The sequence below is a fragment of the Natrix helvetica genome, assembly GCF_964273705.1.
Source record: "Natrix helvetica genome assembly, chromosome: 1".
Classification (NCBI taxonomy): Eukaryota; Metazoa; Chordata; class Lepidosauria; order Squamata; family Natricidae; genus Natrix; species Natrix helvetica.
The window spans coordinates 74,319,704-74,334,045 of record NC_138548.1 but is presented as its reverse complement, the minus strand read 5'-3'; the positions used below and the strand labels follow the sequence as shown (position 1 = coordinate 74,334,045).

The 14,342-nt window shown below is 38.2% G+C and overlaps 1 protein-coding gene across 5 annotated transcripts in view; it reads left to right on the top strand.

The window, feature by feature from the left end:
* The window catches only part of RGS6 (regulator of G protein signaling 6), a 260,857-nt gene that overhangs the window by 232,001 nt on the left and 14,514 nt on the right, over positions 1-14,342 (top strand). For 4 of the 5 annotated variants that reach the window (XR_014173738.1, XR_014173739.1, XM_081934978.1 and 1 more), the window contains exon 16: positions 7,036-7,125. Coding sequence is in view for 3 of the 5 variants with exons in the window: in XM_081934978.1 (XP_081791104.1) it covers positions 7,036-7,125 (90 nt within the window). In the remaining 2 variants the exon portion in view is untranslated. Of the gene's footprint in view, positions 1-7,035; positions 9,074-14,342 lie in introns of those variants that run through there. The other variant, XM_081934979.1, reaches the window with a different exon arrangement.

Sequence of the window (14,342 nt, the reverse complement as noted above, 5' to 3'; positions counted from 1 at the left end):
TTTCTTAGCTTTCTCACTAGTTCGCCATCTATTTAAAAAAAAAAAAAGTCCCCTTGTGCTTTTCACATTTTCATGCCTGGTTTGAAATACTTTTATACTTCTTTTTAAATAATTTCCCCAGTGTCACATACCAATGGTATATCATTCTGTAGAAAACTTACTCTTAAATGACACAAAATTACCCATATTCTCTCCAAATATTCCTTTCTATGTTACATCCAAAATTAGCAGCTCATTTTGTCATGCAGTCTTTAACCTCTTCTTCTGTTTCAAATCTTAAATTTATATATTCTTGCTATTGCATGCTCATCATTTGCACATAATTCCATTTCAACCTTTGTATTGTATTTTTTTTTTCAATTCCATCTGTCCTTTTATCTACATTGGACCTTTCTTTCTTTTAAATGTGCATATGAAAACCATTGAAAACTATGTTCTTCTCCAATTGTTCTTCTGACTTCATCTTAATTTCTGATTCATGTTGCATTTATAAAACTTCATAGAGTTTCTCTCTGCTGTCTGTCTTCTATAAAATGCTTGCCTGGGCTGAGGTCAATAAAAGTATCTTCAGGCACAGCCTCTATTTGTACTTATTTCATATTCTCAATATAGCATTCCTTCACATAGTGATTTTCAAAATCCACATTAACTTTGTCGTGCTATAAAACCACATGCCAGTTCATTGCCCTTCTTTCTGATGTTGCCTTGCCTAGACTTGTGACCTTCTACAGCAGACCTTTGGGGCACAAAGGAAATCTAGACATTTTGTTTTCATCCTATAATCTTCAGGTTAGTGGGGGGCGGGGGAGATGCAGGAGAGGTTATGGTTTTCATTGGAAAAAGATATAAATCCCGTAAATCAGGCGCTAAATCAGGTAGCGCCTGATTTACGGGAAGGCTTGGCTAGATCAGAGTCAGAGATGGCATTCAGCCGGTTCTCTCCAGTTCAGGTGAACCGGTAGCAGCAGAAGGCTCCGCCCATCTACCCCGATGTATTGTGTGACCACATGTGCAGAAGGTGGTGCACATGCGCAAATGTGGCATGTACGTTCACATTTGCGAACCGGTAGGGAAGGTAAGTGAATCCCACCGCTGATCAGAATCCATGGGTGTTAAACTCACGGCGTCACATTGCTGCCACATAATGTTTCCCGATGATTTTTCCCTTCACGGAGCTGGGGTGGGTGTGGCCTACATGTAACGCATCTAGCCTGCAGGTTGCCAGTTTGACACCCCTAGATCAGACCCTTCCTCTGCTTTGGGAGCGTCTTTATGTAGTTCAGGACTATATGAGGTCCAACAGAAGGGAATATCTGTAGTTTAGAGTTCAGCTGTGGAGCCCTTGGTGCTCACTGAGAGAGGTTGTTTGCTTGCAAGTTTGCCAACAATCAAGCTCTGAGAACACCAAGGACTCCACTCTGCAATATGCCTATTGCAGGGGTGTCCAAACTTGGGAACTTTAAGACTTGTGGACTTCAACTCCCAGAATTCCCCAGCCAGCTGGCTGGGGAATTCTGGGAGTTGAAGTCCACAAGTCTTAAAGTTCCCAAGTTTGGACACCCCTGGCCTATTGTAAAGCAAAAAGGGGAGGAAAAGAAAATCTCTTTTGTTTCATTCACATTCATATTCAAGGCTTAATTGTCTGTGGAACAGAGCAAAAGGCTGAAAGAGGAAGAAATGCTTTTTTTTCCTGAAGTAATTAATATTTTTTAAACACCTGTCAGCATTTGATAGCTATATTTTAAATTCTGCTCTTTAGTTTTAAACCTATTTTAATTGGATAAAAACATACGCTTTTAGTGTGGATTCAACTTTTGGTTTTCTGCAGGTGTTTTAATGCGTATTTGTATGTCAGTGTCTTTTTAAAAGGGTTGGGGGAAAATATATAAATGACCCACAGAAGTTGAGTGGGAAAATGTTGGGAGGAAACCATGAAAAGTAGACCAGTTGCATTAAGCTCAACTGAATTTTTCCGGAGGCATCTGCCTAGCCAGTACTGGATGTAGTTCTCAGTGGAGCCTTGGCTGAACATAGTAAGAATTGCACATGTGTGACATATTTGAAATATAGAAATATCTCAAGAGGATAGACAGACAGATTGATCTAGGTCTCCAAATACAGAAAATCTTTGTAATTTGTGGGTTCTACCTTTGCAATTACACACAATATTTGCAAATACACGCTAACATTTCTTTGTAACCCCAAAATCAATGTTGGCAATGCCATTTTAGTTAATCATGGTCATGCCCAGTGGTGGGATGCAGCCAGTTCGCACCACTTCGGGAGAACTGGTTGTTAAGTTTCTGAGCAGTTTGGTGAACTGGCTGTTGGAAGAAATCATTAGGGCACAGAACTGGTTGTTAAATTATTTGAATCCCACCTCTCGTCATGCCTATCTTCTCTTGGTGATATTACTGGTTAAAATGGCCATTTTAGGACTTTTTTTTAATTCATAAAAAATGTATACATTAAATTATATGTCATTAAACATATTTTTTAAAGGTTATGTGTTGAATAGTTGATAAAAATATTGTGACTAGAGCCCTATAAGAATCTAACCCTGTATATCCCTAGGAGCAATGGCTCAGTACTATCTTAGGTATATATATATATATATATATATATATATATATATATATATATATATATATATATATATATATATATATATATATATATATATATATATATATATATATATATATATATATATATATATATATATATATATATATATATATATATATATATATATATATACATACATACATACATACATACATACATACATACATACATACATACATACATACATACATACATATATATATATATATATATATATATGATAGATAGATAGATAGATAGATAGATAGATAGATAGATGATAGATAGATAGATGATAGATAGATAGATAGATGATAGATAGATAGATAGATAGATAGATAGATGATAGATAGATAGATAGATGATAGATAGATGATAGATAGATAGATAGATAGATAGATAGATAGATAGATAGATGATAGATAGATAGATAGATAGATAGATAGATAGATGATAGATAGATAGATGATAGATAGATAGATAGATAGATAGATAGATAGATAGATAGATAGATAGATGATAGATAGATGATAGATAGATGATAGATAGATAGATAGATAGATAGATAGATAGATGATAGATAGATAGATAGATGATAGATAGATGATAGATAGATGATAGATAGATAGATAGATAGATAGATAGATAGATAGATGATAGATAGATAGATAGATAGATAGATAGATGATAGATGATAGATAGATAGATAGATAGATAGATGATAGATAGATAGATAGATAGATAGATAGATGATAGATAGATAGATGATAGATAGATGATAGATATAGATAGATAGATAGATAGATAGATAGCTAGATAGATGATAGATAGATGATAGATAGATAGATAGATAGATAGATAGATAGATAGATAGATGATAGATAGATAGATAGATAGATAGATAGATAGATGATGGATGGATAGATAGATAGATAGATAGATGATAGATAGATAGATAGATAGATAGATAGATAGATAGATAGATAGATATAGATGTCAGGTGCTGATCCCACCCTCACCCGGTTTAGCGGGGGGGGGAGTCCCAATACATCATGTGACAACGCCGTGACAATGCAAGTTTGACACCCTTGCTCTAAATGATAAAATGATAGCCTATTACTTTGTGACTGTGTTAGAATTATTCTCATGAATTGTGAAATCATTGTGGAACATCATTAAATTGATGTTCACCTGTTTCACAGGGAATCCTTTTCCAAAGCATTTGCTTATGTCTCCTCATCTGTTTTCCGTCTATTGTCAAGCACTAATTGCTTCTTCTTCATATGCGCTGCATGCTCCACATATTTTACCATATCTCATATCAGCAGATACAACCAGCTCCAAAGGCCAATATAGTGAATTATCACAAAATAACATATTTCTAGCTACAGACTGAGGACATAATATATGGAAGACTAAGCTATTACTGAAGTCTTCATTCAAATTGGAGCCATTGGAGACAGCAGATCCATCAGGTCCAGAAAAAGGAGCAGTGCTGAGCCAGAAACAGCTGGATGTCCTCCTCAGTGGGCTGCAAATAAGATTGTAGCTACCCTCCTAAAATTGTATTCATGTGAAAACCATACTTCCATATTTATGTCAACATTTTGTCTAAAAAACTTTGCACTCTCTCTCCAAGTCATTTGTTCATTTCCTTCTAGACCTTTTCTTCATTAATAAAGCTTAATAATTACAAGATTAATAAAGTGGTAAGCAATTTAGAATGAATCCATTTTAAAGTCTATTTAAGAGAGTTGCTGTTTACCAGTTCTCAGATGTACATATAATTAATGTAGGTCTGTGCATGATTCATCATATGGATCTACATGCGTAAACACACTAATGAACAAGGAGAGACATGTCAGACAACTTGTCCAAACAACAAAGCTGGGTCCAGATTGGAACCTCGATTAGATTATAACCTTTGACTGGAACTAGGAGGACTGTGGTTAAAAGGGGATTCAGCTTTAACTACATAGAACTTCCATGATAGCTGCCTGCCTGTTATCTCTTAGGCCTGGGATTGCAACCTATGGCACGTGTGCCATACCTGGCACGCGGAGCCATTTGTCAGGGCACGTGAGGCGTTGCCCTGTTAGCTGGCCAGCACTCATGCGCAGGCTGGCCAGCTGAGTTCAGCCTTTTTTAAAGCCATTTCTCACCCTCCCCAGGCTTCAGAGGCTTTATAGCAGCCTGGGGAGGACGAAAAGAGCCTCCCCCTCCCGGAGGCCCTCCGGAGGCTTCAGGAGCTTCCCTGAAGGCTCCGGAGTGCTCGTAGGATTGGTTTAAGCCCTCCAGAGGCTTCAGGGACCTTCAGGTGGCTTCCCTGAAGGTCCCTGAAGCCTCTGGAGGACTAAAAACCACCCTATGAGCAAACTGGAAGTCCCGGTTTGCTTGTAGGGTCCTTTTTACTCCTCCAGAGGCTTCAGGGAAGCTTCCTGAAGGTCCCTGAAGCCTCCGGAGGGCTTAAACCAACCCTCCGAGCAAACTGGAAGTGACTTCCGGTTTGCTCGGAGGGTCCTTTTTTTTGCCATTCGGAGGCTTCAGGGAAGCCTCCTGATGGTCCCTGAAGTCTCCAGAGGGCCTCCGGGGGGGGAGGGGGAGGCTGTTTTCACCCTCCCCTGGCTCCTATAAAGCCTCTGGAGCCTGGGGAGGGCGAAAAAGCATGAAAAAATGGGGGGGTATCTCATGCGTGCATGCACACTGGGGGGTTGCATGTTGCATTATGGGTGCAGCACACCCGCGCACGACCCCCCTGCGCTCCCCCCTTATGGCACGCGAACCAAAAAAGGTTCGCCATTGCTGTCTTAGGCCAATCTACTTATTAGGTTATTTAAAGATTACTCCATGTATTGCTCTTTAGACAGAAGGCTGGTTATAAAATCAATAAATCTGGCATGGCTGGTAAGGCTACAGTGTCTTGTAAAGGTCTACAACAACTGATGCCTGTCCTGACTCTTCTTGAACAGCTGCATTTAACCATCCTTTCAATTTCTCTTAATGCATCTACGTTCATGTCAAATTATAGCAGTACGAAAAATCAAAAGGTTGGGAAAGATCCAGCATGGTTAGATTGGTGGTGTCACATCAAAGTAAATTCAGCAGAGTCTATCTTCAGACCAAAAAATGCCATCCAAAGTCACTTGCCTTTGAGCCTATTCAAAGCTAGAATGAGATTCAACATAATAATGTGCATAGAGCAATTTTTTTAGCTATCACGACCTTCTCATCATCTTAGGTGGAACTCATATAAATTGTAATCTATAAATCTAGATTAGAGTACCAGATGGCTTGTCCTTGGGATATCATAGGAAATTGGCCAAACAGTTGTGCAAATTGTATTAAAGAAATTATGATACCTATATTATGAGTATTGTTCTAGGACTATGAATAGTAGCATGGTAGATCAATGCTAATTTAATCTCGAATGCTACATGGCTCATGATGATATCTCTCCAGTGCCATCCAACCATGACTCATTCAGTCTTCTCCTTCCTCTCAACCCATTTCCTTTTCATTCAAATGGCTTTGCAATTCAGTTCTCATTAATTCTGTCTATATAACTAAACCACTTCAACATATTTCTTTTACGCTGGACCCAAACTTTTACATTCAGACCATAATCATCCAGTATCTATTTTCAGTTACAGTCTTTGTAAATGCTCCATTCCGGTTCATTCAATCTCATTTCCAGGTAACAAAAATGGGCAAACCCACTTTCTTATAGACAGGCATTTTAACTTCTTTCAACAAATATTTATTCACTGTAATATAATACTATACTGAACCACATTCTCCGCTCTATTTTTCTATCAGCATTTGCATGCCTTAACATTTCTTGCTCCATTTCCCCCTCTTTAGTAAACATAGTACACAGATCCACCTATTTGCTTTAGGGTTGTTGTTTTTTTGCCATTTAGCTATAACTTGCAAAAAATATTTCATTTTCACTATCAAAACCAATTCTCTATTTCTTGCATGCCTTAACTAAGCCCCATATGGTTTTGGGCAGACCTCGGTGTGCACCTGTGTCACTTCCACATGTGTGCACCTAATTTTTTTTTATCACACAACCTCTGAAATGGTCTAATTTGGTAACTAGGACACGTTTCTTGTATGAATGCAGTTAGTGAAGAGCAAGAGGTTGGAATCCTACTATCTCATCTATGATGATTCTAAGCGGAAGAAACCTTCAATTACCTAGATAATCATATTCCTTGCTTCCTGGAACAAAGCCATGCCAAGGTTTCTTTTCACCTGGCTGATAATCCATTGTGGAACATCTATCACCACGTTTCAGAAATTTGGGGAGGAACTGTTCACTTGTGCTTTGATATTTCACTTTTTTTTCCCCTCATTAGGTGCCCGGAGATTGTTGAATAGTGTCCAATAGCAAATTTCACCCTGTCATTTATTCCCTTTCCACAGGAACATATTTACAAGCTGATGAAGAGTGACAGCTATGCACGTTTCCTCCGTTCCAATGCTTACCAAGACTTGTTGCTGGCAAAGAAGAAGGTATCTATCAGGAAGGACATGCTTGCTTCTTCAAGTCCTTCTTGACTCCTGCCTGCTGCCGCTTGCTGCTGTGTGGACATGAATGTTCTGTTCTTTGTGAGGGGCAAGGCTTGTTCCCTTTCCTCCTTCTGAGGATTGAGAACATGTCTTTCCCTCTTCCTAAAGCTCCATGTTTGGCATCTGAATAAACCACTTCACTGTTCAGTGGCCATCCTCTGATAGGGAGAGGAAACTGAAGCAAAAAAGCTCTAAGCTGGGTAACATGATTTGTTGTGAAGCCTTGCGAAAGTCTGCTCTTCTTAGCAGATATCCGTAAATTTTCTCAACCTTGCTGTCCAGCATCTTTTAACTTAAGGTGTCCAGGATTGACATGGCTGCCCTCTATCACTGAACTATGGCTCTTCCACCATCTTTTAACATGAAGTATCAAAATGCCATTCAAGGTATTTGCAGGGCACAAATACCATCCAGTTTAATAACATTTAATCTTGTCATACAGCGTAGCAACCGTTGGGAAGAAGGGCAGCATCTCTTTCTGTTTAATCTCACGGTTGTTCTTGTGATGCCTTACCTGAAGCCTTCCTCTTGATTTTCTATCAGCTTTTGATTTTCTGTGAATGCCATTCCCTTCTACCACCACTCTCTGTATATGGACTTTTGTTATTACTTTTGATTTTAAACAAATACTAAATGCGTCTCTGACTATTCCTCTATCCAGCCACACCTTATTATTTCATTTTCATGTCAGCATGCTGTGCTGTGCTCATTATTGTTTTCTCTTCTTACTACATAAAACAACAAAAGGGCTTCTTGTATGGACTAGAATCCTAAATCAGGCATTTAGGAGTAAAGGGCAGAGAGTTGATAATACTTTGATTTTCATCTGTGGCTAGGTTTAAATAATATATACCCACCTGAAATGATTTCCCACTTCCCATATTCAATTTTATGTATAGGCTTTTGTACAGAGATTTAGAGATTGAGTCTTCTGCTTTTTCCATTTGGCTCTGCTTTCCTCTGCTAGTTGCTGCTTTCCCATGATCCCATAATTCAATCAACCTAATCAAATCTCTTCTGCAATTCCAATGGGATCAGGATTCTTAGAACCTCTTTCTGACAAGCTACTGGTTCCCTGTATGTACGGGAACTCTGAAGCACGATTGGTGATCATGAGTAAAGCTTTGATGCTGACTAGATAGGGTCACTCTCTCCTGGAGATGGGTGCATAGAGCTCTTTTTGGCAGTGAAATAGAGATGTACGCATGAGGCTATTTTGGGTAGAAGTTTTTGCAAGAAGTTTACCATCTGCATATTTCTATGGACTCATAAATAGAGAACTGCTAGGTTGGATAGAATATGTAGAATACTTCAGTGACACTCACTGAGTCCTTCAGCACTTCCTTTGCACCAAGAGTTTGCAAGTATTTCTCACAGTTATATTTTACATGCCAATTGCTCTTGTGAGAGCCATAGAGAGGCTCTGAAACTGCAGAGACATCCAAGAAATGGACTTAAGGTGGCTTTCAACAGCAGATGTGTTACTAAGTCTAGATGGAATGGGGAAACAGAATCCAATGCCATTAGGCCATTTTTTACTGAATCTAGTTTGGTGGTTCCTCTTTATATTGATGTTAAACTCTTGTGTAGGCCTGCATAGCTGGTGGGCAGAACTCAGTGTTGTGGCTATGGTTGAGATAGGATTGCTTCAGTGGGTATCTTGAATGCTAAGTGATTAGTCATAAGTCCTGTTGACTTTCTTTGTTATCATCCCATGACAAAAAAAAAAAAATCAGTTTTCATTCAATGAATTTAACATTGTAATTGGGTTGGATGTCAAAGTGTAGCACAAAATCCTGACTCTATACTATAAATATCTACAGATAAGTATCTATAACACAGTTGTCTTATGGAGGTTATGAGTATATTAGATTCACCAGCTACTGTCTTTTTCAAAGATGGGATTATACACACCACTTTTTCTAGAGCAGCGTAGTCTGAATTGAAAAAAGTCTTCATGAGAAGAGCAATTTATCAGTGGAGCACTCCTCCAGAGAAGACATGGTTCCCCTCTGGTGCAGATGTTCAAGCTAAGGTTGGAGGGCCATCTGTTAAGATGCTTTAACCTCCTGCATGGAGGGGATTAGACGTTAGATGGTCTAAATGGGCTCTTTCAACACTATGATTTTATGATTCTTAAAAAGGAGTAGGAGAAGGGATTGGAGAATGCTGCATTACATGGATTTAGAGTTCCTGATGCTGTCTTTTCCTTTTATTTCCCAAATGGAAAATGGTGCACATGAGTGTTACAACAGCAAAAGAAGTTGTATTTAGCCTCTTAAAAATGTTCAAAAGACTCAGGTCAAAGAAGAAAACGAAACCAGTTCAAAAGACGTTTTAAGTTGGTGCCAGAAACCCAATCCCTGAATTCTGACTGGCAGGAAAAATGTTGAGTTGGTTAAAATTGATGCCTCCCCATTGTTCTGAAAGCTGAATGGGCAAAAAGGTGATCTGCAAGTATTTATCTTTCTTGACATAAGAGTCAAATAGGCCTCATCCAAGTTTTGTCTCCTCTATCAGAATGTGGAATTGAAGAATCTAGCAGCGATGAAAGAGACTTCACATGTAACACGGGCCTGTGGATGTGATGCAAATTAAATCATTTGCATCATATATAAGATAACATCATTATACAAATAATGTAATGATGGCAGTGACATACTTGTATATGTGGGTAATGAACATTTATGAATAATAGTCGACTTCTCCAAGTTAGCCGATTAAAACAAAATTACACAGTATTTCAAACCATGTTATTTTAACATCATTTTTCTTCTTAGTGTAGCGTTCACTCATCATGACCTCTTTTTTTCGTATCTATACATGGCTTGTGATAGTGATTCCTTAGATTAGTTCCAATTAATTGCATTGGGGTTTTTTGATAGTGAGGTTTTATTGCTACTGCAAGCTCAATTTTAGCCCCAGGTAGTTTTAAATCCATGTATCTATTTCCCTTGCAAGAATGTCCATATGTGAGGTAATGACTCTTTGACAATAGATGCTTTAAAGGACTCAATGCTAGTAGATTGGAGCAAGAAGCAACAGAGAGCAGAGAAAAGAAAGGAAGAACAAAGAGCTAAAAAAGTAAACATATGGACCCACATATTCTCATCTAGTTTCTCCGCAGCTAACTAGAATGAAGGATTTCCTAATTATTTTAACTCTGTGTAACCATGCCCAATGGTCGGTTGCAACAGTCTCTTTCCTTACATTTTAAGGAGAAGGGTATGTCTGAAAACTACATGAGCTAATCCTTGTCTATTTATGTGTGTGGATTCTATATTTACAGTAATTAAATATATTGCATCCAGGCTCCAATGGATAGAATTGTTCTGTTTGTAAACTTCTACAGTCTACAGGATCTACAGTCTTTAGGATTGGTATAGTGTTTAGGGGCTGTAAGCTCAAAACAACTATAGTAGGTTTTCAAGATTCACAAAATTTGATGTTCCTTCACTCTTCCAATCATCCATGGTAGGCCAATTCCAATTCTGTAAAATGGCCAAGAACACAGAGTGTTAGTGGGAAAGAAACAGTGGCAGCATTCCCTAATTTGACAACTCCTGATATGTTGCATATCCTAGAATTTCCAACCAGTGCTAGAAAATTGGGGAAGACTAAAACAGCATGCAATATATGAACATAGTGTGCTTTCGCATGCAGTTGACATTTAAATTGGCACCTTCTAATATCACAGTTGCTTCATTACATAAGTGTTTACAGAACGTGGCACTTAAGCAGATTTGATCTCAAACACATACAAACACACAGAGCTCCAAACTATTTCAGGGGCACACAGGTTCCAGGTCTCAAAAAACAAAAACCTGTAATCCTTCCGATGAGAATTACATGTGCAAATGAAAGATTCTCCTGCTTCCATATTTTTTAACTGTTGCAGATTTGGAATCCTATTTTTCCCCCTTTCTACTTAAATGCTTTGCAAGAAGAGTTAGGAAAGGAAACACGAGCACACTGCCTTCTGGAAAAGCTTTGCCACCAGCAACTGAATGTCCTTTTATAGATAAAATTATATAATGACAATATGACGGAAAAGTTCAAACATTAAACGATTTTACGTTCCTCATAATATCATATCTGAAAGTCCATAATTACTGCTTTGCAGACCTCTTTTCTGGTTATGTCTATGCCGGATGAGTTCCACTGATGGATTATGTCATTCTAGATATCAAAAAATATCCATAATCCAAACATTTGGAGGTTTGATAAAACTGCCCTAGAATTATTTCCTTAAAAGATGTTGTGATGAAGCTTCTTCCATCTCAGTCTTCCTCAATCTATGTCATACTACAATTCCCACATTTCACAGCCACCATGATAACTGACCATGCTAACAAGAAATTCAGGAAATTTTAATAGGTTACATCCAAGGTTCACTGGCTAGGACAAGATACCAATTTAAGGCAGATCAGAGAATCAATGTTCCATCTCCCTTTTCCACTCTTGTTCCATAAGAACCTAAATCAAAAGAAATGTATACATCTCTGTCATTATATATATATATATATATATATATATATATATATATATATATATATATATATATATATATATATATATATATATATATATATATATATATATATATATATATATATATATATATATATATATATATATATATATATATATATATATATATATATATATATATATATATATATATATATATATATATATATATATATATATATATATATATAGATCTTTATAGTTCTGCAACCAGGACGAGTGCAAGAAAGACAATTTTCCAAAACACTTAACTTATATAGATAGTCCTTAGTTACTCATAGCAATTAGGACCAGAATTTCCATGATCATAAAGCACAATGTTACATGACCATTTTGCAACAGAAATTCTGGCATTTCTGGTTGCCATCATTAAATGAATCATCCCAGGTTGTTAAGCAAGGACATTACATTGGTGCCATTTGTGACCTCCTGCCAGCTTCCTTATTGACTTTGCTTACAGGGAGCCAGCAAATAAGGTCACAGATGGTCGTCAGATGACCACAGGGATAATGCGATGGACAAAACGATGAGGAGCAGTTGTAAGTGCTACTTGTTGAGCACTATTGTCAGTTTAAACAGCTAAACAAGTAGTCTCTCAACGAAGATCACCTGTACTCTTGTCCTCTGTATATTTTGTGAACCCATTTATTTCAAATATAAAGTTGTGTTTTCTTTTGCTTTTTTTAATTAGCACACAAAGAGAAGCTTTTCAGTTACCAGTCACTTGCTTTTCCCTGCTGTAGTCTATAGACCTAGGGGTGGGCTTCAAAAATTTTGGCAAAAGGTTCTCTGCCCGATTGCTGGGTAGGCGTGGCCATGGTGGGTGTGGCTTAGTTGGCCTCCTGCACGATGGCGGGAGGGGGGAGTGTTTTTGCCCTCCCCGGGCTTCTTTGAGCATACAGGAGGGCAAAAACAGCCTCCCCAGGTTCCGGAGGCTCTCTGGAGCCCATTTCTATCCTTCCTGAACTTTCAGTAGGCCCGTTTTGTGTCCTCCCCAAGCCTCTGTGCGTGCCCTGCACTTACCTACATCCAAAACTGGCCACAAGGAGACTCCTGGGAGGGAAGGGGTGAGATGGGTGGGGCCAGCCAGGAGTGGGATTTGGGGGTTCTCCAAACTGCACAGAATCTTAGCTAGAGGTTTTCCCAAACCTTTGCATATCTCCAGCAGCCCACCCCTGTAATATACCATTGCTTCCCCCCCCCCCCCTGAGAAGGTAGGGAAATGAGGGTGGTTTATCTTAAAGTCCTGGGAATCCAGTTTCAGTTTCACTCTCAACCATGAAAACTGAGTATGACTTTAAACCACTAAGTTTCTCCAAGTTTAATATAATCTATTTTGAGTTTGGGGGAAATTGGAGGGGGTAGTAAGGAAAATGAGATAATAACAAATATGACATGAACAGAAATTAGGAACTAAAACTGAGTGCTTGTTTTTCTGTTCATAAAAAAAAGTATGTGCTGATTTAGTAATGATGTCAAATGTATGCACAAATCCATCTCTCACCCCTGAAATTTGTGAATTGACTTAGGTCATCTCTTGATGGGTTTGCCCCTGAACATTACAATTCCTTTATTCAGCTAAATGGCTTGTTTGCTTGGAAATTACCCTTTCATTCATATTTAATAAGATTTGTTTTATGCCAGATGAGTTGAATCATGTTTCTCTGGAGGACAGTAGTACAGCTATAGCGTTGGTAAATTTCTTATTATAGCAACATTCACGCACTTTATGGTTATAGCTTCCAAATAACAAAAATAACAAATAACAGTAATTTGGTTGTTTTGTATGTAGCCTGGCAAAACCTTTATGCCAACAGCAGCCTTATGCACAGTTTCTTGGGAGTAAGTCAAGCTGAGCACCCAATGGGATTCATTTAAAGTAGAACATCACAGCATCGCAGTTCCAAAGGATCAAGTTAAGCAAAAAGCAGATAATCCGATCAGTTTTTATATAACATCCAACACATCAGAAAGGAGTATCGTTTTATTTGTAAGCCTCCTGGATTTGATTTTGTCATTGAAAGGTAGATTAGAAATGTCCACATAAATAAATTTGGAAAGGGGGAATAGGACAAGACTCATCATATCCTCTCTTATGCTGTTCTGTTCTACCTCGGGCTATTCTTGCGTCCATACAGAGACAGAGAGAGTGGATTAAGAGCCGTGGTGGTGCAGTGGTTAGAGTGCAGTACTGCAGGCTGCTTCTGCTGACTGCCGGCTGCTTGCAATTTGGCAGTTCAAATCTCACCAGGCTCAAGGTTGACTCAGCCTTCCATCCTTCCATGATTGCTAAAATGAGGAACCCAGATGATTGGGGGCAATATGCTGACTCTGTAAAACCGCTTAGAGAGGTCTGGTAAAGCACTGTGAAGTGGTATATAAGTCTAAGTGCTATTGCTATTCCATCATAAATCCAGACCACTACTTTCTGACTGAAAAAAAGTTGGTTTTCTTCTGAAAGACTTACAGAGACGTGATCAATGCAGAAATCATCATTATATCCTATTTTCTTAATATATGTAACTTTGGCTACATGTTCCTAGCTATATTTTTAAAAAGGAGGGCAGCATTTCCCCAAAGAAAAGCAGCTACCGAATAATTGCACAAAGTTCTTGCTTTGCTCATGCAAA